Genomic DNA, 20,096 nt, shown 5'->3' with positions numbered 1-20,096 from the left:
GGACTGCCCGGAGGAAGGATAGGCCGGCACTAAACCTTTTTGGTGGGTCCACTGGAAAGAATCCACAGGCGGCAAAAAGAGATACGATCGAGCGATGGCGGGGATTCGGGCTGCGGAAAGCAACTTGTTCGGTGGATTTGGTCGCTATCGACCGGCTCATTCATACGGGCATGCTGCATGGTGACAGTCATGGGAACAGAACCAGTTTTCAGCGCTGAGGCCAGCGCCGGGCCTACAGATATGGAGCAGATTTCGCAGGATATACAAATACTGCCCGAAGCCACCCTAGACAAAATCACCAAGGGTGCTCTAGTGAAATTCACCCTAACATGCGATAATGTTGAGTAAGACTGCATCCTAGTATAAACTACATGACCTCCGTACGGCAAACATGTTTCTGACAGCATCTGCAGGAAAACGAAGAATGTTTTCAGCTCTCTGCTGCAGACGTTCTGCTCAGCGTCCATCTCTCATGGCCATACTACGGCTGCATGCAATGCTTTGAGCTCGTTTCTTGACACGGCGTTTGTGTCAGAACGGCCGGAGACCCGACAGCTAGCTCAGTCTCGGGACACTCTGGTCTCCGTGTTTGAAGGATTTTTGTCCCGGTTCAAGGACGTAAAGCCCAAGCCTATGAAACTGGTCTTGGAGTCTCTAGCAATGATTATGGCTAAGTCTCACCACGAGCCTGGATGTACTGCGATCCAGAGGGATTTTGTGGAGGCCGTTCTTCCCAGCATTTTATTCGGCGAACCTCGATCCAGAGTCAAAGCTTCTATCATTGCGCTCGAGACATTGGTGCATAAAAAAGCTATACTTCCCACTGAGCTGATTATTCTGGTAGAGTCCTGGCTCTTGCGCAATTCCGAGCGATGGCCGACTGTGCTGCAAGAAGAATGCCGGATAACCTCAATAGACGTTCCTCGGTTCTTACAACAGTCGCCCGAGCAAGCAGCATCAGATGAGCAGTCCAAGGAAGCGGCTGTTCAGATTCTTCTTCTGGGGCTCCTGAACCGCGCAAAAGCTTTGGATTTGGCGGCGTCCTGTGGTGAAGTAATGACAACTTTTTTTCGGAGACTCGAATTGTCGACTGATTCTGCCTTGTCTACCGAAGAGAAGGATAGTCTTGCTTTTTCCTGGGTGAAACCGATCAAATATTTCCTATTACAAAACCTTGAGATTGTAGAGAAACTGTCTAATCAAATACTTCTACGTCTTTTTGGGATCAGTACCATTGGTTTCCGGTACTTTTTAGGGACTTTACCCTTGGAGAGCCTGCTTGCCGGTGATATGAGCAACTCTTCTTCGGATGAATTGACTCTCCTTTTCGCTTCATTGCAACTAGGGAAGAAAATCGGCCTGGTCCACGAAGATCGTAAGTACCAAAAAATCCGACTATGGAATCAATGCTGACTTCATTAGATTACTTCACTAAATTTGAGAAACAAGGAGAAAAACCGCTGGTGTTGAAGAGTGAAGTCATTGGCCAATTTCTTTTTCACCATGACTTCAGCATCAAGATGGCTGCACTGTCTTTACTAATCACGGCACCATCAACCACGAAACCGCTTTCTTCGGCTGCTATAAGGGTTATCATAAAAAGCCTGCCATCTCTCCATGCAGAGTCTGACCCTTGTACTAGGGGAGAAATACTGAGCATGGTCCGTGGATTGATTGTCCGCTTGAAGGGTGGGATTCTTGCAAACATTGAAAATCCAGTCGAGCCCCGAACTACGTTAAGCAAGAAGCAGCCGATTGTATACATCAGAGATGATGCAGAGACCCGGTCATGTTTGCAGAGCTACCTGGACTTCCTCATGGCAGATTTGCGAACAACGGCTTCTTATCACCGTCATATCATGGCAGTTAAGACATTGTATCTTGTCATCGAGTCAGGTCTAGATGAGCGCTATATTGGGGCAGGATCTAACAAGCCCGAACAGCGTCAAGTCAGATGGAAGTTCCACATGGAGATTTTTGGACCAAAGCTTCTGAGGTTACTGGTGGATCTTCTTATGGATCCGTATGACGAAGTGCGAATAGCAGCTCTGAACATCTTGAAGCTGTTTCCGCGATCGGTGCTTCTCGATACGGCTGGACGTAGTAACGGGGAGCCTGATCTATTGAATGCCCTGACGAAGGCGGAAATTCTGGCAAGCAATACTAGCAGAGCTGACCATGCCGATACAGTTGCTCTTTTATATCATTTGATCTTTGTGATAGCAGATGCCAAGGATCCCAGACACGCCAAGTGGTGGACAACCAAGCAGGGTGTCGTCCAGCTGATCCTGGAAAAGCTTGAGGGCAAGTTGTCCTCTTCAGAAGGACTTTTCAATTCTTCTCTGCGTGATGCACCTCTCCACGGCTATCTTTCAGCCTTACGGTATGAAGTTCCGAATGGGCTTATGAGAACTTGACTGACCGTGTTTTAGGTACATTATCTCCTCGCCGAACTTCTACACTCTGGTTTCTCGTGAAGGGTCCGATAGCCCTGAGAACTGGAGGTCAATTCATACGAGGATTGCATCACTGTGTGATAGGATATGGGAGGAAGTAAAACCTCAGCTGTGCATTGACTCTCCGGAAGGCCATGCCGCTGAGCCTATTGAGGACCTTAAAGTTGGCCCCAAGGATATTCTTTCTTATTCGTGGCGTGCGCTCCGGGAATCTAGGTAAGTGGACATCAACTTCCGCAGTCATGTAAATTCTAATGTAGACAGTCTCCTTGTGCATGCGACACTATCCAACGCGACTTACGGACCGCAGGGAGAATCTGGCTTGACAAGAGCCGACTATGAGCAGATTGGGAAGAGCAGCTTTACTCAACTTGCAGAGCTTCGCCACAGAGGAGCTTTCTCGACCGTCGCCCAGACGTTCGCGGCGTGCTGCCAGCGATGCGGTCAATCAAGTAACCCCGAGATTTCCGCCCTTCCTCTTCTTTGGTATCAGGTAAGTTTACTGGGAGGTCATTGCAAGACTACCTTGCTGATCTTATGCAGGAAGCGAAGAAGATTATTTTTGAGAAGGCGTCTAAACTCACCCGTCGCTCGGCCGGACTGCCAGCTTTGGTCGGGGGAATCCTGTTGTCAAACCCTGGTGGCCCGCTGTTCCAGCAGGTCATTCGCGAGCTTCAAAATGTAGCCTACATACCGGCCCAACTTGAAGCACACAATCAAACAGTTGAGCTGCCTCAGGTTCATGCGATGAATTGTCTTCGAGAAGCATTTACGAACGCCAGACTTGGGCCTCACACCGAAGACTTCCTTATGCCAGCATTAAATCTCTCAGCGGAGTGCATGGGATCACCAATGTAAGTTGCACTCCATCACTTCTAGGTCGTTTCTGACTTGCCCAGATGGGCACTTCGAAACTCTGGTTTGATGCTCTTCCGCGCCTTGATGAATCGCATGTGTCGTACCGATTACCAGGGATTTGGAGGCAAATCGGGATCAGAGCCTGGGGCGCGGATTTCGTTCCAGAAGTATCCCGGACTTGTACAACTACTCTCCAACCTACTTGTCCCGCCACAGAAAGCAATTGGCGCTGAAAAAGCCGATAGCGCTATGGTTACCGAGCGAGTGTTCCCAGCCCTGGAACTGATTGCTGAAAAGATTCCCAATGCTGCGGATACAGATGACGCTAAGTTACTTGGCCTGATACGGGAGCATCTTAAGAGCCATGTCTGGGGTATCCGAGAGCATGCAGCTCGAGTTTATGCTTCGTTGTTGGATCGATCAAACATCCTACATGATATTCAGTCACTGCTCAATGCGAGAGACGCCGAGACCGAAAATTACCTACATGGAGAGTCTCTGTGCATAAGATATTCACTCCGCCGGCTGGCATTTACACCTTCAGCTTTGTGGAACGGTATGCGCCCTCTCCCATATGATCAGGCTCTTTCTAACATGTCAAAGAGCGTCTTGAGGCAACCAAGTCGCTCATCAAGACAGTCTTTGCAGCGACGTACCCGCTGGCCAGATCCCCATTTGTTCAAACAACCCTTCTAGAGATGCTTAGTGATGCCGTTGAAAGGAGTGTTGAATCTGGTGCCGAAGGTAAGGGTGCCGTCTTTTATTACCCGCGAGCGAGCTGTCTGACTATGACAGGTGAAACCGTGAATCTTCTAGACTATATCTTCGACACGTATAATATTTTCGACACTGTGGACTTTGTATTCGATTCCAGCAACCCCTTCTTCACTACCTTGAGCACAACACGCGCGTTTTCGCTCCTTCGCAGAGAACTAGCTTGGGTAATGACCTTGAAAGCACTTACAAAGGGTGATACCGAAAATCTAGAGGCTTTTTTACAGAAAGTTGCCACTCTGGATCCCAACGCTTGCCAATGGCTTCTGGAAAGGCTGCACGAAACATTTGAAGCCAAGGAAGAATACACCAAGCTATTAGCCGGGCTCTACGCCTCAATAATCGTCGGAAAGCTTCCCTTTGAAGTCAAGATCCCTGCAATTTCAAACCTTGCATCATATCTTCAGGTTGCACTCGAGACAAAAGATGCAGCATTGATACCAGCGCTGGCTTGGGAAGACCTGGCCGCGCAGGTGAAGATTGGTTCAACTAGCAAAGGTTTCAACAGAGACAGAGCAGGTGCGAACTTGCAGTTGGAAGGCTGTCTCATTGGCCTGAAGTCCATTACTCCGGAACATGAGATTCTGGAAACCGAGGTCGGAGAATGGGCAACACGGCTTAGGTTTGCGCTGGCTGAAGAAACGGTATGTGCATACTCCCAACTAGATAATCAGAGTTTACTGACAAGGCTCAGGAATTTTCCACCCGCTACGCCGCAGCAACATCCATCTCCGCGTTTGCGCGAGCATATCGTCCTCCAGGGCAACCCCCACGAGTCGATCAAACTTTACTGGAGATATACCTCATTCTATATGACCTGCTCAATGATGACGACGAAGAATTACGGGACATTGCCGCCTCAACCGCCTCATACGTTCTCTCGTACTCCTCCGTCTCGCCTCAGAAGGCAGTGGCTTTGTCCCCCATTAATGCAAGCGAGCTATTTGCGACTTTCGTCGCGGATAATTTCTCCAGCTCGAAGCTCCTTTTCACCAGGGCAACACGCTATATTCTTGGCTTGGAGCCGAGAGTCGGTGACTCCAGTAGTAGAAAGCCTTTCGTACCCGTGTCAGAAACCACAGCTGAGATCAGAAAAGAGAGCACGGTCCTATTTGAAGAGGAAAAGCAGAATCTGTTCATCGAATCCGTCCGCGAGATTGACCTGTGGTCGGTTGTTCTGACACGGTTGGATAAGGCCGCGTGCGAAGAGAAACTACTGAAGGAGCTCTATGCCTGGGTCTCTGACGGTCTGGACTGTCTTTCAGATATCCTTGCTCGCCCTGATGGTGAGGACGGCCTTGTGGGATGGATGGCGAAACCTGAGGCTTATACACTTGGTGTGAGGGTAATTAGTCTTGCTGGTGTTTTGGCTTCAAAGGAGCTCGAGTCTTCTGGGTTGTTAGGTGCTGATGCTCAGGGTGTCCTCAAGGAGAAGTTGGGAGGGCTGCTAGAAACTGGAACGTTAGGGCTGCTTCATGTTGATCTTTTGGAGAGGATCGGTATGGCTCTTTCTAGGACGTGATGTGATTTGAATGCTTGACTACGTGAGTATAGATAAAAGTTTAGAATAGACCGATTCGGTGTTGAGGTATTCTGTTCTTGCTCAGTGTGGTATGCTGATATAGGCTCAATCGATGGTCGATTACCTCAACTACCTCCCCCTCTTGCTTTGATTGTGCTCTCCATACTCTAACACATCCGTTCAATCCCTCCTTTGCAGTCTTGCCAGCTATCTAAGACTCCTCACCACTGTCTCTTCCCTTTCTCATAATGCCTTCGTAACATATCTATCTTCAATAATCAGAGCAGCCTTTTCAAGCGGATCAAATGAGCTCCCAAACTGTCCCTTCTCATCTATTGTATTCAGCTACTCTACTTGGCGCTATACTGCCAACACCAAAATGAACGAGAATACAATAATAGCCATCATTATCATCGCCGTCCTCGGCTCCATAGCAGGGGGCACATCCTACGTCTACTATCTCCACGCGAATGTCAAGAAAGAACTCACAATAGCTCGCATCGAGTCCCAGAGAGAACGAGAGCAACAGCTAAAGGCCGTTGCAGCTACAATGGAACGAGCGAGACGAGCGAGCCAGGCTCGTAGCCGTGCCCAAGCCCGTACCCAGAATCGCCCTCCAAGTCGTGGTAGAAGTCGTGCTCGTTCAGGTCCGCGCGAGGCTTCGTTGGGTAGGACCCAGGATCAAGCTATGGGCAAGAAAGGCAAGAAATGGAAGAAGACGCAAGACCATGAGCAACACCAAAAGCAGGAAGAGGCGCAGTCCCGAAGGAGTTCGAGGAAGCCTAATCCCTCACGGGCTGGGTCTTTACGGACTACGCAGGAGGAATGGGCGGCATCAGCTGCTATGCCTACGAGTGGAGGACAATATGGGCAATCTGAGAATCAGCAGGACCAGGACCCTTGGCCTGCTTCTGCGCCTGCTGCGCCTGCGGGTAACAAGAAAGATGGCCAGTGGGGTGATCAGACTCAGAATGATACTTGGGGTCAGAGCAACGGCGGCGGCGACACCTGGTCTAAGAAGGGAGGAAATGAGACGCAGGGTGCGCCGGTCGATGGGCAGAAGGGGAATATTGGTTCGAATGGAGATACATGGGGTGATAGCAAGATTAATGAGCAGGGTAGCGGAGGACGAGGCCGCTGGAGTCCTCACAGCAACCAGAATAAGAATAATGCGTCCCAAGACAAGTGGAACAGTGGCAGCAACAACAACAATGATAGTAGCGGCGGACAGCAGCAGGATTCTCAGAAGTGGAAGAGTCACGAAGATTCAGCGAATGTCCAAAACTCTGCTCAAAGGGACGATGAGATACACTGGTGATAAACCGGCGAGATATTAGTGCACCTGGTAAGACAGGAGCCTCGGGATTAATAACAATATGAAACTGGGAATGACGTTTGTGGACCTTCCCCGCGAGTGCGGGCGGTGAGGCTCCAGGAGGACCAAAACCAGCGGCAGGTGACGATGCCGCTCCCAATTCCAGGTCAAGCTTTAAGCAAATCTTCCCTCGCTTCCTCATTCTGTCAACTAGCTGGCGATCTTATCGTGCCTTGCAGACACACATAATACAACTCTTTTTATTGCTCGAGTTGATTCTTGATTACCCGTGTATGCGAACATCCGACCAGCGCTCCGGATCCTGATCGAGGCTGCCTGACCAGCCTCCACCCAACTATGTGGAACGACGAAGATAACAACCCATACGGCGCATTCGACAGCGAGGCGCGGCTGTCAGAGTCCCTGCACTCAACTACCATCGAATCTCGTAAGGATTTGGCTTTGCGAAACAATGCAACCTATTAACGTCCTTAGCTTTCAATCACGATTACCCCCCTCCACCATCCAGCCACTCATCCAACCCCGACATTTCCGACTTCTCACAGCACCCAGAAGCAAGCGATGATGATGAAGGAGACTATGCCGGCCAGCCAAGCCGCGCTGGGTACTCCCGCAAGAGCGTATACGATAGCCGCATCGAGCAGCTGCTTTACGAGAACCCGGACATGCCGATTCTTATCACCGACGCCGGGAAGAACCACGAGGGCGGCGGGAGCTTTATTGTGTACACAATACGCACTGGGGTATGTTCTATGGCTGATGGTCTTACTTTGGCTAAAGTAAGCAGGATCTAGAGGTTCGGCGACGCTACTCGGAATTCGCTTCGTTGCGGCAGACGCTCGTGAGCCTTCATCCGACTCTCATTGTTCCGCCGATTCCGGAGAAACACTCGATGGCCGATTATGCCGCGAAACCCACAAAGGCGAAAGAAGATGCGGGCATCATCGACCAGCGGAAGCGGATGCTAGCGGTTTTCTTGAATCGGTGTCGGAGAATGAAGGAGATTCGCGAGGATGGCGTTTGGTGGAGGTTCTTAGACCCGAATGTTAGCTGGGTATGTGCAGCAAAGAAGAAACGTGTTTGAGTCATGCTAACAGTGGCTAGAGTGAGGTTTTACATTCCCACCCCGCGTCTTCGGTGCCCAAGAACAACCTCAAGGCGCCTCCCCTTGACCCTGCGAATCCCACACCTGCTCATGCTTGGCTGCCGGTCCCGTCTGCCTCTGCAAAATTGAAGAGCACGTCAGGCACGTCATTCTCTCCAAATGCGGAGGCACCAGGTCCGGAAATTCTAGGGCGCTTCCCGCCCGAGTCGCGGAAGCTGAGCGAGAAGGACCTGGACCCATACTTTATCAACTTTGAAGCCTCTACTCGAGAATTGGAACTTCTCCTGCAAGGTAATATGGAAAAAGTGAATCGAAGGACGCTTGCACATTTGTCCGGACTGTCTGCGGATTTGATGGAGCTGGGAGCGCGGTACAATGGATTCTCTTTGTCAGAGCAGTCCCCAACTGTGGCCACTGCAATTGAGCGGGTTGGACAAGCGGCGGACACATCTTACATTGAGACGGAAGAGTTGTCGCTTGCGCTGGGCGCGAACTTTGCGGAGCCCATGAGGGAGAGTGCCCAATTCGCCAGTGTGGTTCGCAGCGTTCTACGATACCGGGTGCTTAAGAGGGTACAGGAGGATATGACTAGAGACGAATTGAGCAAGAAGAAGAGTCTACTGGAGTCTCTGGAGAGGAGTGAGCAGGAGGCGAAGCGTATTGAACAATACCTCAACCGTGCCTCACCACAAGCTCCGACAAAACAACGCTCCTTATCCACGTCGTCGGCCACTAGTAGCCAGGGGGGCACTGACGAGTCGCGGCCAAGCGGTGAGGAGACTGCGTCTATTGATTCTGACTTCCCCCCGACGCATGCAGAGCACGTTTCACAGCGATACCCCGAGTCAGGACAGACGTCACCACCCGCACACCGCAAGACATCGAGTGGAACGTTTGTTGCAAACAAGATTTTCGGGCGCATCAGTCACGCGGTCCATGGATTCGTGGACGTCGATCCCGAGCGGACACGACGGGACCACATTGGCAAAACTAAAGAAAGCTTGGTCCAGGTACTAGCCCCGAAACTCCCGCACTCATTAAACCCTAACGCTAACTGAGTACAGCTGGAGCAAGCACTGGGGGTGTCGGAGAAGGACGTCAAGGACGCCAGTGCAGGAGTCCTGCAGGACCTGAAGCGGTTCCAGAAGGATAAGGAGGCGGACCTTCGGCGGTACATGGTATGTCCCCTTCTGGATCCCTTGCTTGCGGCTGATGTGGCTAACGGAGTAGGTCGCCTACGCGCGGTGCCACCTCAACTGGGCGCGCAAGAACCTGGAGACATGGACCGAGGCCAAGGACGAGGTGGATAAAATCGAGGCTCGGTAATGTACTCGTCTGCAATATCTTGATGCTTCTGACTGTACTGCACTCGGCGTTGGTGGACGATCTGGTATCGAGTTATTTTTTATTTGAAATACCATGCCCATCATGAGAATTGTTTAGATCGACATTTAATTTATATGATCTGTATCCTGTGTGTTCAATGTTATGCTGATCCTTAAGCATACATTACGGCCAATTTGGCCCATTGGTCCGCTTGATGCAGCGTCGAAGTTCCGTGGCCGGTGGCTCAGGGACAATTTTTAAGTGGTGGCTCGAGGCTGGATCCATAGTACGATCCCGAACCAGAACCACATCTTGCGAGGACTGAACTATTCCAGGGACGAGGACAATCATTGTTGATGGGCTAGACTGGCGAGACTGGTAACGGCCAACTTGCATGCAACGCAGTGGGGATGATCCGACCCCTTGGCTAGCGGGATCGACGGAACACCATTGACTCTTTCTGTCACGCTATCACAACACATCATCTCAACTCCTACCTCCTCACTTCTTCATCCACAGTGCCACCTGAGGTCACATCGCCACACTTGCCTCGTTTCTCGCGGAAACCCCGATTCGGCACTCTACAGAGCGAACTGGATCCAACCAGGGATTTGCCCGTGATCGCATCAGCCTCGAAGCTCCCGCATCCGGCGAAAAATCCTGAACGCTCGACATTTTCGACCGAACCAGACTTCTTATTTTCTCTTCCGCGTAGATCATGCTGTCATAGACGCCTCGAAAACGATGAACTGACTCCTGATCGCTGACTGTTCTCCGCTCGCCGTGGGAGTTTACCGAACGCCGGTCTCATTCGAGCACCACAGGCCCGCGAACTATGGGCCCTAGTATCGCCCCCTTGCCCTGCCGAGTCCGACCCGGGTAGTGGTTGCTGGGCCTTGCCGTCGGCATCGGCAGTGGTCGTAGTGAATCGGATTCGGAGCCGTAACCAGGATGGCCAGGCTGGAGGGTCTCCAGGAGGGTCTCCAGGACCCAAATGACCACCATATATTAGCATGGTCTCGCCCGCGTTCTGGGGGTGTATCCTCCAAGTCATTGACGTTGCCACCCGTCAATTTGTCTATCAGCCGTCGTTGCCGGCGGTTTCTCAAGATGGCGGTCTTATTCGTGCTCTTTTTCCTTGTTTCTATGGCGCTTTCAGCGCGCATCCGTCCCTCCTTCAACGGGACGGCGTTGAGCGGCACCTCCAACAAACATCCCTTCGAACCTGGGCCCAACACCATTTTTCGCGAAGAAGTTCCCCCCTCAGCTGCAGCCTCAGGGTTTCCGTCCGCGCACGGGACAGAACTTCGCACCCACGACCCCAGCATCATCAAGGTCGGAGGCATATTCTACTCTTACAGCGTTGGCCCGAGCATCATAATCCACCAGGCTTTTAGCCTCGACGGCCCCTGGACCGAAGTTGGTGCTCTGCTCTCTGGCGACAGCGTCATCAAAAAAGGCGACAGGAAAGCCCCCTGGGCCGCGAACACAATCTACATCGACGGCCGGTACTACTGCTACTACTCCGTTAGCAATGCGGGGTGTCGTGACAGCGCGATTGGCGTTGCATCAAGTGCGTTTCCCGGCCCGGGAGAGTGGACAGATCATGGGCTCATTATCCAGTCGGGCACTGGTGAGGGAAGTGATGTGTTTCCGTTGAACCAGTCGAATACGATTGACCCGAATGTATTTGTGGATGGCGACGGCACTGCGTACTTGAATTTTGGCAGCTTCTGGACGGGTCTTTGGCAGGTCCCTCTTGAGGAGGATTTTGTGACGGTGAAGGGTCTGCAGGAGGGAACTCTTGATGCCGTTCATCTTGCCGCTGAACCCGGGAAGGTATGGCGGTCGAAATTGGCCAACTCGAAGGCAAAGACCGTTAGCACGAGTAAAAGCGGGAGTCCCATCTGCGGCGACCCGACAGGCGGCCATCCCGTTGAAGGCGGGTTTATGGCCTACCATGCTCCTTACTACTACATGTGGTTTAGCTGGGGGCGCTGCTGCGAGTTCAAGGACCCGGCTATGCGGTCGAATGGGAAAGAGTACGTCCATCTCCTACCAAGTCAACCTATTATCTCTATTAGTAAAACTAACAAAAAAATAGGTACCGCATCCGCGTCGGCCGGTCCACAAGCGCGCGGGGCCCCTTTGTCGATAAACAGGGCATTGACCTTGTCGACGGCGGCGGCGAGACCGTCTACGGCTCGAACGGCGATGTGTTTGCCCCTGGGGGACAGGGGATCCTGACCGATGAGTTCGGGGATATCCTATACTACCATTATCTGAATTCGTCAGTCAGCTATGACTTTGCTGACGCGCGACTTGGGTATAATCGGTTGGAGTATGTGGATGGATGGCCTGTAGCGGTGTATTAGAGTTAGATCTGCACATTCTTTGCATTTTTCGGTTGGGTTAGGTTGCATTAGCGGTCTATCGGCGTTTATGCATATTTCGAGGCTAGATAGAATAATATGCAGACACAGGTATATAATATATCAAATCAGTTATCCACCTCCACTTCCACCACTATCCACGCAACGTCCCACAGCGCCTTACCCCCCATCTTTTCCATCACGCGCCGACTAGCTGTATTCCCCACCGCCACGTCGGCGAAGAACCATTCCTCCTCGTTCTCCTGGCCGAGCCTTACCGGTAGCTCTGGAGCTGCCCCTGTAGATCCATTCAATGCTGACGTATGCCTAGCCTCACTGGCAACTCTATCCCCCTTAGAGTTCGAGTCTGCGTTCGAGTTGCCGCTGCCATTGCTACGGGGTCGGGAATACGAATCTAGAAATGTGTATGAGGGTCCAAAAACGCTAACCCCCCGTTTCATCACTTCCCTTCCCACAGCAACTGCAAGCCCCTTCCCGCGATGCTCAGGCTCAACGTGTAGACTGCTCAAACTCCCGTCAAAACCGAGGAAGGCCCATGCTATCGGCATCTCTTCGGCACCCTGAACACTTTCCTTAACCGGGCCCCCGTGTGGGTGAGAAGGAGATGGAGGGGAGTAATACAACGCCACTCCACCCATAGCCAGCAACGCTTCCGTTGACCGCGGGATATTCGTGCGCGACTTCACCAGCGGGATGTGCCTTTCAGTGATTCCGTACCTCCCGGTCGAGTCGGTGAAGGTGTATCCCAACTCCTCTAGCTGCTTGGTGTAGACATCTTCATGCTCGAAGGAGCTGGACGGGAAGCAGTACTTGGCGTAAAAGACGTTCTGGCCGCGGTGGATGCGCAATCTCTTTTCTTCGCCGGCAAGCTCAACGACCAGGCCTACAACAAGCTCGTGCACGGATCCAAGTAGAACAGAAGGAAGCGGGTGCGGAGGGATCTTCTTCACGCCTATCTCTTCAAGCTCTGTCTTATACACTAGCTGGGTAGAAGATACCCAGTCCAGATACGGGGGCACAAGATGTGTTCGGATGAATGTGAAGAGACTCAAAAGCTGGGTCTTTGCGATCCGCTTTTCTGGTTCTGTAATTGCATGCTTTGGCTTGGACTCCAGGCTTGAGAATACCCACACCTGTGTGTCGGGGCCTTGGTGGATGTCTGTGTAGGCTATGATCCATGGATGTTCCGCATTAGAATCTGGGAGGCAATTCTCTTCTTCAGAGAATGAAGCAAGGACTCGTGCAGTCGGTGAACGAGAGGGGGAGTTGATTTGGTGTTGGATGCGTCGAAAAAGAGGGCCGGAGTGGGGGAGGTGCGAGGAGAGATAAGTGAGAAGGAGGGTGTAGGGAGGTTCGTGGATATAGTTGGGCATTTTTTCTGCTCGTTTTATTTTTTTTACACCTTTTTTTAGGATATAGAGCGTTGATGTAGAGGGAGGGGTGAGGCAAATCACACTTAGTCCAGGTTGGAGTCAGAATTTGACTAATCAAGTGCACTCGACTTACAACTACTACCTGCAGGCCCCTGAGGGTTGTTCTTTTTAAAAGAAAATTCTCGTTTTGTAGGGGAAATAATATTAATACTTTTGATAATCAGACTTGCCAGCCGTGACCTGTAGATATGCAGGGTGTCCTGGTCGATGAAGCCTCTAGGTACCAATAGCGGCAGCACTTCAACATATCAGCATGCAGAATGTAAACTAGCAAGAAAATGAGTGCAAATAACCGAGTGATAATGAACTGGTAGCTGACTCCCTGCTGAACTCTAGTCCATCTCTTCTCAGTCCCATATCTACTCTGGCTAGCTACATGGACTACACTCTACCCCAACCATGAAATCATGGTAGCGAGTGTGACAGGAAAGCCAGTTCATACGATCTATTGCCGTATACCCTCTAACTGAGGACTCATCCTATACACAATACTCCGACATCATGGCATGCCATGCTCCTATCCGTAGCACAGTAAGGCTCCATATCGCCATCCGTCTCACATCACATCCGATTTGGCGAGTGGTGACACATTCTGCTCTAGAATTTGTCACAAAAAGAAAGAAAAAAAAAAGCTTTTGAGGACATACATGCAGCAACAGGGAAGGAGGAATATACTATAGATCCCCTCCATCGAAAACAAGCAAAAACAAAGCAAGGAGGGCAGAGCCCGGGCGTATGCGCGTGCCTATGCACCATACCTGTCGTCCTCATGACAGGCGTCTAGAATGCCATCTCATTTTCACATCCAAAATTCGTAGAAAGAAAGAAAGAAAGAAATCTAATCAGTCAAGTCGTTCCTCTTCACCCACGTGTAGTTCCACCACAGGGAGGTCGTCGTCGTCCGCGTCGTGTTGAGGGAATTCCGTCGTCAGCGTTGGGGCTGTCTCATCCAGCGGTGTCCCGGGGTAGACTGGACCCTGGAACGGACTATCCGCTAGCGAAGCCAGGCGCAAGTCGGAATCGCTCATGTCGCCACCACCTACAGCCTTGTTCGAATCGTCGTCGTCGTCATCATCATCAGAGAGGGATCCCGGGAGCTCTGTCATCTGTGAAAGGCCATGATGAGCATCCGTGACTCGACTGAACGACCAGGAGGGCGAGGGATTGGAGAGGCGAAACGTGTCGTTGTTGCCCAGCCCACTACCGTAATCGTCGTCTTCATAGGTCATAGTGTCCATACCTGTACCGCCAAGGCTGCGCTCACCATACGACGGGCTGTTCGAGTACTCCGGGGGATTGGCATCCTCACTGCTCTTCGCTCCGATTCGCAAACCACCATCTCCCAACTGGTGAGCTGCTCCGACTCCGGCTAAGGCGCTCGACGACCCATTGCGGGAGGAGCCGCCGAGACGCCGACCTTCCCCCGACGGAGACGGCCCGCGCGATTCCTGCGAGTCGGATTCACTGGCTGGCCGGGTGGACGATTCGGTGATCTCTTCCAGAATCTTGCCACCGAGTGGACGATCCGAGCGCCGGCGGTAGAAGAGCAGATATGCTGATGATGTGACCGCATTCTGGGGGTCAATTGGCCGTGAAACCGATGAATCTGTAGATGTTAGCAATATTCACACCATATAACAGGCAACTTACCATTGTATTCGTTCCATTGGCCAGTCATGAAGTTCTTCGCGTATGCGGTGTAGTGGCCACCTCCGAGTCCGCCGTAGTGATTGTCCACAGCGAAGAGATCATACACTAAGCTCTTACCCTCCTCGGGCGCCTCTACGCGGCCGGTTAAATCCAGCCCTTCGACAGGAAAATCGACCATGACGTCCAGCTTATCGCGGAACCCACGACTGGCGCTAAATCTCTTAAGGTGCATGACAAGAATATCGGGCGTCTTCCACAACTCGAACTTCTTTCTGGCACGTCGATGCTCTTTGCAGCGCGGACAATACCAGGCGTCGTTCTCTGAGAGAATTTCCTCCTTGTTGAACTCGTCTAGACACTCATTGAGAGTGACTCCCTTCTTTTTCCGCCTCGTCCGCAAAGCACGTCGGTTGGCCAGCTCTGGATCTGGCATGCGTTCAATACTCGTCCACGTGGGAGCGCCCCGAGGACCGTTGGGATCCCGAATGTCGCCAGAAAACAGAGCCTCATGAGCATCGGTATTCCAGTCTAGCACGATAGCCTCGCCGGGATTGATGAGAGGACGCTGCGGCCTGGGATTCGGTGTCACTGTACGCTCAGTGAGCATGTCAATCTCGTCGGCTGATTCTTCGTCCTGCTCCCCGTCACCGTCTTTATCCGCCTCCTCTATGGCAGTAGGCTTTTGGATTCGTGATTTCATTAAGTTGTAGTCTTTGTTCTCATCTACAGACGAAAACCCAAGTGGAACGGCTTCATTCGTTCGCGCAATCTTCATATCGAAAAGTCTGTGGAATGGTGCGGGAATCGAGCTATGCGCGAGAATAGGATCATCCGCGGCCTCGGCTTGGTCGGATGCATCACGCATGGAAACGTCCACCATGCCCTCCTCTCCATCAACAGATGTTGTCTTAATCTTATCGTCGGCAGACTCTGCATCATCTTCGTTCATGATCACAGTATCTGAGTCCTCTGTTGTTTCTTGCTGCTGAGTCTCAATCTGCTCGTTGAGGAAGTCCCTGGTCGTCATCGTAGCAACCTCAGCGAGGACCTTGCGCAGAATGGCATCATAATCGGTGGCCTCTTCCCGGTTGATTACGACATACGAAGGCACGCCGAAGAATTGACGTTGCGTGCGGTAACCCCGCTGCCCTTCATGGCGGTTGAAAATAGGTATAAGCATGCGGTCTGCCTTGGGCGAGTCAAAGCTCGGAACCTCCTCGTGGCTCGAGCGGCCGTAGGAGAAGTAGCTCTTCGTAGTCTGCTTGTCGGGGTTGTAATTCGTCGGCACCGACTCGAGCTCAAACATACCAATCTCGTCAGAATCACCAATTTGGCAATCCGCAATCGAGCTGACATTGTCGAACATCTTGTAGAATTTGGACTTGTAGATCTCCGAGATGACCAGCCGCTCCGGATCAGAGCCTGCTTTCTTAGCAATCAGCTCCTTGAGGGCCTTGATGCTGGAGTTCTTGTCAATCTCGACATCTATGATGATCGGTTTCTTGTGGAGAGGGAAGTAGAAGATACTCTTGCTCCACAGATTCTCGATCGGCAGTTGGAGCGTAAGGTTGTTGAAAGGATCAAAGATGATGCTAACTTTGTCGCAGACAGGGCATACAAGAGTTGACTTGTACATGCCGGCAAACAGATCCGTGATGACGGAATCGTTGCGCGCTTTGTAAATGTTCCAACACTTGTCGGCAAATTCCTTGAGAGCTTCTTTATTGTGCACCATCTCGTCCGTTGAGTCGGGCTTCTCGATGTATGGCTTTTTCTGAATCCTGTTCAAGTCCTCCTGCAAACCGTCAAGCAGGAACAAAAGGAATTCTTGTGAGTCCTGCTGGCCGTAGCCGGAGAACGCCGGACCATACCGGCCAATGGTGTTCTTCAACTGCCTTGGTGCAAAGGAGCCGTGTCCTGCTTCATCGTAAATATTCCGAAGCAAATTCGCGTACGCCTTGGCCACGTCGCCGTTATGAGCTAAAGGATTGCTGGGATTGAGATCCTTCTTATAGACATCGTCTTCGCAAGTCAGCAGTGACTCAAGCAGCACGATCAATAACACTCACTCAGGAAGTAATAAGTCAGCTCCTCTACGCTACGAACGCACTGCAGAGCCGAGTTCATGTAGCAGGTATTACCCAAATTGCTAAGACCAGTATTGCCCCGGGGCTTGCCGTCTTTACGGGTTTTCCTGATGGGTTCTGGTGTTGGAGAAGATCGCCCGCTGGTTGCTGGGCTCTTGCTCTTCAGCTTGTTGGGCTTCAAGCTACCGGACGGCACACCGAGTCGATTCATGGCTTGCTGGGAGAGATCAGATACCCACTCCGCGTTGCTATTGGCGCCAAACACGCCCTCTTCAAGGACGATGACGCTGGGTTCGCCTAGACCTGCGGCGTCGAGCGTCATCTTACCATTATACTTGGGATTGTTTGACTGATCTGTGACATCCAGTAATTCTCTCTGGGACCCTTCTGAAAGGGAGAGGAATGTATTTAGGTCAAGGACATAGCTGTTGCCTGCAGTTGAGACAAGTGGCGAGAATGGGGCTGGGGATGCGCTGCGAGACGCAGCTGGGGTAATGTTGGTTGATGCAGCGGCACTGCCCAAACCTCCGAGGATCCTCCAAACACGAACCTTCACCGAGGGGTCAACATTGACCGACCGTTTCGCCTTCCGCAGCCAAGTCTGGAAGTTGTCGTGCCGGCTGGCCAAGCTCTTAACGGGCAGTTTCGCTTTGTCTCGCAGTGTATCCGGAGTAACGCCCTTTTGTGGGTTTGAGAGCTTCAGGATAGTGTAGACCGGGGGGTTGAGCTCATATTGGATGTTCTCCGCAGCACCGAACGGGCTGGTGTTGTGGGCATAGCGAACGATGGCTGGCGACTGCTCGGCGAGACCATACCATTGCATTATGAGATCCCAGCCTTCCTGGGGCACAACTTCAAAGTCTTCTCCGAACTGTAATCCCGGACGCAGAGGGATAAACGGTTGCTCGCGCTCATCCTTGAGCCCCACGTTGACCGGATCGGTAACCAGAACAAGATCCGAGTTGTCGACCGGACCAATTTCACCCTCTGCAGCGCTCTTGTCGATATTGTCCGCATGAGTGGAACTCCGTGCAAGAACGCGCTTCAACCACGACATGGAAACCACGTAGCCCTTCTGGCCTTCCTGCAGCGGCTGCATCATAAAACACGTCACCTTGGCAACCTGGTCATCGTAGGAAGGCCGCTCATTAGACGACATCGAAGCTTCGGTCTTGGTGTTGTTTTGGGTTCCCGCCACAGGAGCAGTGTAGGTCGACATGCTGGACGGCGTTTGGTAGGCGTTGTCGGACGGAGAGGTCCCATCATTGCCCGTGGATGCATCAGATGCCGTTGTATCCATCTGATCAGGATTGCCGGGTTGGGATTGTGTGTCTTTCTCGATGCCCATTTCTACATCCTGCTCAGCCTCGGGCGCAGCCCGCTTCGCACTTGGCGAGGCTTCGCGCCCGGTCGGCGGGACGCTATCATGCTTGTTCTCTGAGCCTGACATATCGGCCGCGGGATCGCTAACAATGCTCAGGCCCGCACAGGCAGCCGAAGGATAATCGACGGTGCTCGTGGGGGAATCCGGCGTCGGTAAGCAAGCGGTGTTGGTCTGGGGGCGGTTCCCCAATACTTCGTCTTGCAGATGGGCGGGAATATAGCGAGGCGGCGGCGAGGGTGAGGAGGTGTGACTGTGGTTGGAGCCGGAGCTGGGTGACAGGCGAGATCTCGAAGGGGAGCGAGAGGAAGAGGATGCGTGACGTCTTCCGGCCTGCGAGGCAGACGACAAACCCGGGAGGGCTCCTGGTCTGCGAGGCTCCGCTACCTTGCGGCGCTTTGTGGAAGACGTCGTGAAGCGAGCCGCGCGCGTGGCAGCTCTAGGTAACACGATGGGAAGGAGTCAAAGCAGCGAGCAGGGCGGATACTGGCAGAATTCGGCCCAGAGCCCCAATAGAACACAAGAGAAAGCTCAGTCGCTGGACGGTGAGGTAGTCAGAAAATTGATTTCGTTCTGGATCGGGGGAACCTCGTTCCGGCTTAGTCATCGCTGTCAATCAGTGAACGGTTAGTTAGTTATAGCCTCAAAATGACATAACAACCTCATCGATTAGTTATTTGTTTGGATTAAATAAGCTACTTTGACGATCTTGTCTTTTCGCTACAAATCGAATATTCTTTCAAAACTCTGTGAGTATTCGACTAACTTATCAAACTTCAAGGCCACTGGCTGGATTTCTTTCCCCTCTTCTCCCCCTCACTGCGTATATATCACCCCGCAATAGTAGCCCACGTCCGCCCGGTTCCCCACCAAATGTCTCGATTCCTTGCAACTACCGACGCCACACTCCCAACTGCTTGAAGATGATATTGCAATCTCTCAGAAACCCGCTGCCAGATCTGTCTCTGCAGACACTTTATTCCCAATCTCCGTTGGACTGTATCAGTGCGGGCGGACAAACACTGCACCATTTGGTTTGTCTCAATCCGCTTGCCAAACCAGATCCAGGACTAGGCTGTCATATGCTGCCATGAAGTTGAATGTTTCCGGGCTCAGTATTTTGAGGGGAGCAGTCTAGTGACCGGGATGCTTCGTGATGTTGTTACGTTCCATGAGCAGTGGTCGCACACCTGCTCCTGCTGGTGACTCTGAAGCTAGCGAGACCGTACGCAATTCTCTGCACCAACGACAAGTGTCAGAGGACCTGATGCTCTCTCGTAGATGGGCTGTGCTATTTCAGTACCCTTGGCCGATGTCGCTCTCTGGTCTATGTCTATCTTTCAGCAGTCGAGAGCGATATTGGTAATCATTGCAATGTCTTGAGGGCGTTTTCCAAGTCTGGATCTTTTTTCTCAGGAATTGCTCCAAGGGCAGTTTTGCATCGATGACGCTCGGAGTGCTTTTTGCTTGTCCTTGGAGGTATACTTCAAGCGCCTGTCCTCCGTCATCTTCTAGTAGCAGCATCGAGGCCAGTAAGATCAGGATGAAAAGCGTTTTCGAGGTAATTAAGTCGAAAACCAAGCACGCACCTTGGTACCGTATTCTCTGGTCGAGTGCAGTCGAGTGAGGCGCGAGTTCATCGCCGAGACTGAAGCTGGTCTTGCCAGAAGACCCATCTCGACGTCGTCGTCTTCGTCAGGTCTGGGCGAGAGGTTGGGTTGGAGTCTAGTTCAAGGCTTTGCTTTCCTTGTAAGCCTGGACAGATCAACGAGAAG

At 52.0% G+C, this 20,096-nt stretch overlaps 6 protein-coding genes across 6 annotated transcripts; 4 read left to right on the top strand and 2 right to left on the bottom strand.

Annotated features, from left to right (window-relative positions):
* Positions 1 to 189: 189 nt before the first annotated feature.
* Positions 190 to 5,610, top strand: BDW70DRAFT_161081 (THADA/TRM732 family protein; the record flags this gene model as incomplete). Its single annotated transcript, XM_073740941.1, has 10 exons — positions 190 to 344; positions 414 to 1,375; positions 1,423 to 2,383; positions 2,433 to 2,672; positions 2,721 to 2,949; positions 3,000 to 3,310; positions 3,356 to 3,870; positions 3,918 to 4,058; positions 4,110 to 4,732; positions 4,783 to 5,610. The coding sequence occupies 10 exons, from the start codon at positions 190 to 192 to the stop codon at positions 5,608 to 5,610; spliced, it is 4,965 nt and encodes a 1,654-aa protein (XP_073594833.1).
* A 379-nt stretch (positions 5,611 to 5,989) lies between these two features.
* On the top strand, positions 5,990 to 6,928 carry BDW70DRAFT_161080 (uncharacterized protein; the record flags this gene model as incomplete). The annotated part of the gene is made up of 1 exon (XM_073740940.1): positions 5,990 to 6,928. The coding sequence occupies one exon, from the start codon at positions 5,990 to 5,992 to the stop codon at positions 6,926 to 6,928; it is 939 nt and encodes a 312-aa protein (XP_073594832.1).
* A 174-nt stretch (positions 6,929 to 7,102) lies between these two features.
* On the top strand, positions 7,103 to 9,530 carry BDW70DRAFT_138574 (PX and BAR domain-containing protein). The gene is made up of 6 exons (XM_073737243.1): positions 7,103 to 7,373; positions 7,421 to 7,689; positions 7,734 to 8,000; positions 8,051 to 9,061; positions 9,116 to 9,229; positions 9,282 to 9,530. Exons 1-6 carry the CDS (start codon positions 7,283 to 7,285, stop codon positions 9,375 to 9,377), a joined length of 1,848 nt encoding a protein of 615 aa, XP_073594831.1. The 5' UTR covers positions 7,103 to 7,282; the 3' UTR covers positions 9,378 to 9,530.
* Positions 9,531 to 10,487: 957 nt separating this feature from the next.
* On the top strand, positions 10,488 to 11,752 carry BDW70DRAFT_161078 (arabinan endo-1,5-alpha-L-arabinosidase; the record flags this gene model as incomplete). The annotated part of the gene is made up of 2 exons (XM_073740939.1): positions 10,488 to 11,419; positions 11,482 to 11,752. The coding sequence occupies 2 exons, from the start codon at positions 10,488 to 10,490 to the stop codon at positions 11,750 to 11,752; spliced, it is 1,203 nt and encodes a 400-aa protein (XP_073594830.1).
* Positions 11,753 to 11,815: 63 nt separating this feature from the next.
* BDW70DRAFT_72767 (uncharacterized protein) lies at positions 11,816 to 13,190 on the bottom strand. Its single transcript, XM_073744692.1, has one exon. It carries the CDS (start codon positions 13,141 to 13,143, stop codon positions 11,878 to 11,880), a length of 1,266 nt encoding a protein of 421 aa, XP_073594829.1. The 5' UTR covers positions 13,144 to 13,190; the 3' UTR covers positions 11,816 to 11,877.
* Positions 13,191 to 13,705: 515 nt separating this feature from the next.
* BDW70DRAFT_138572 (putative ubiquitin-specific protease UBP12) lies at positions 13,706 to 18,804 on the bottom strand. The gene is made up of 3 exons (XM_073737242.1): positions 16,923 to 18,804; positions 14,854 to 16,875; positions 13,706 to 14,809 (listed from the first exon to the last, which is right to left on the bottom strand). The coding sequence occupies exons 1-3, from the start codon at positions 18,388 to 18,390 to the stop codon at positions 14,046 to 14,048; spliced, it is 4,254 nt and encodes a 1,417-aa protein (XP_073594828.1). The 5' UTR covers positions 18,391 to 18,804; the 3' UTR covers positions 13,706 to 14,045.
* Positions 18,805 to 20,096: the final 1,292 nt, after the last annotated feature.

The sequence above is a fragment of the Aspergillus foveolatus genome (assembly GCF_047715535.1).
Source record: "Aspergillus foveolatus strain CBS 279.81 unplaced genomic scaffold BDW70scaffold_33, whole genome shotgun sequence".
Taxonomy (NCBI): Eukaryota; Fungi; Ascomycota; class Eurotiomycetes; order Eurotiales; family Aspergillaceae; genus Aspergillus; species Aspergillus foveolatus.
The sequence above is the reverse complement of the archived record's forward strand: the minus strand, read 5'-3'. Positions and strand labels throughout refer to the sequence as shown.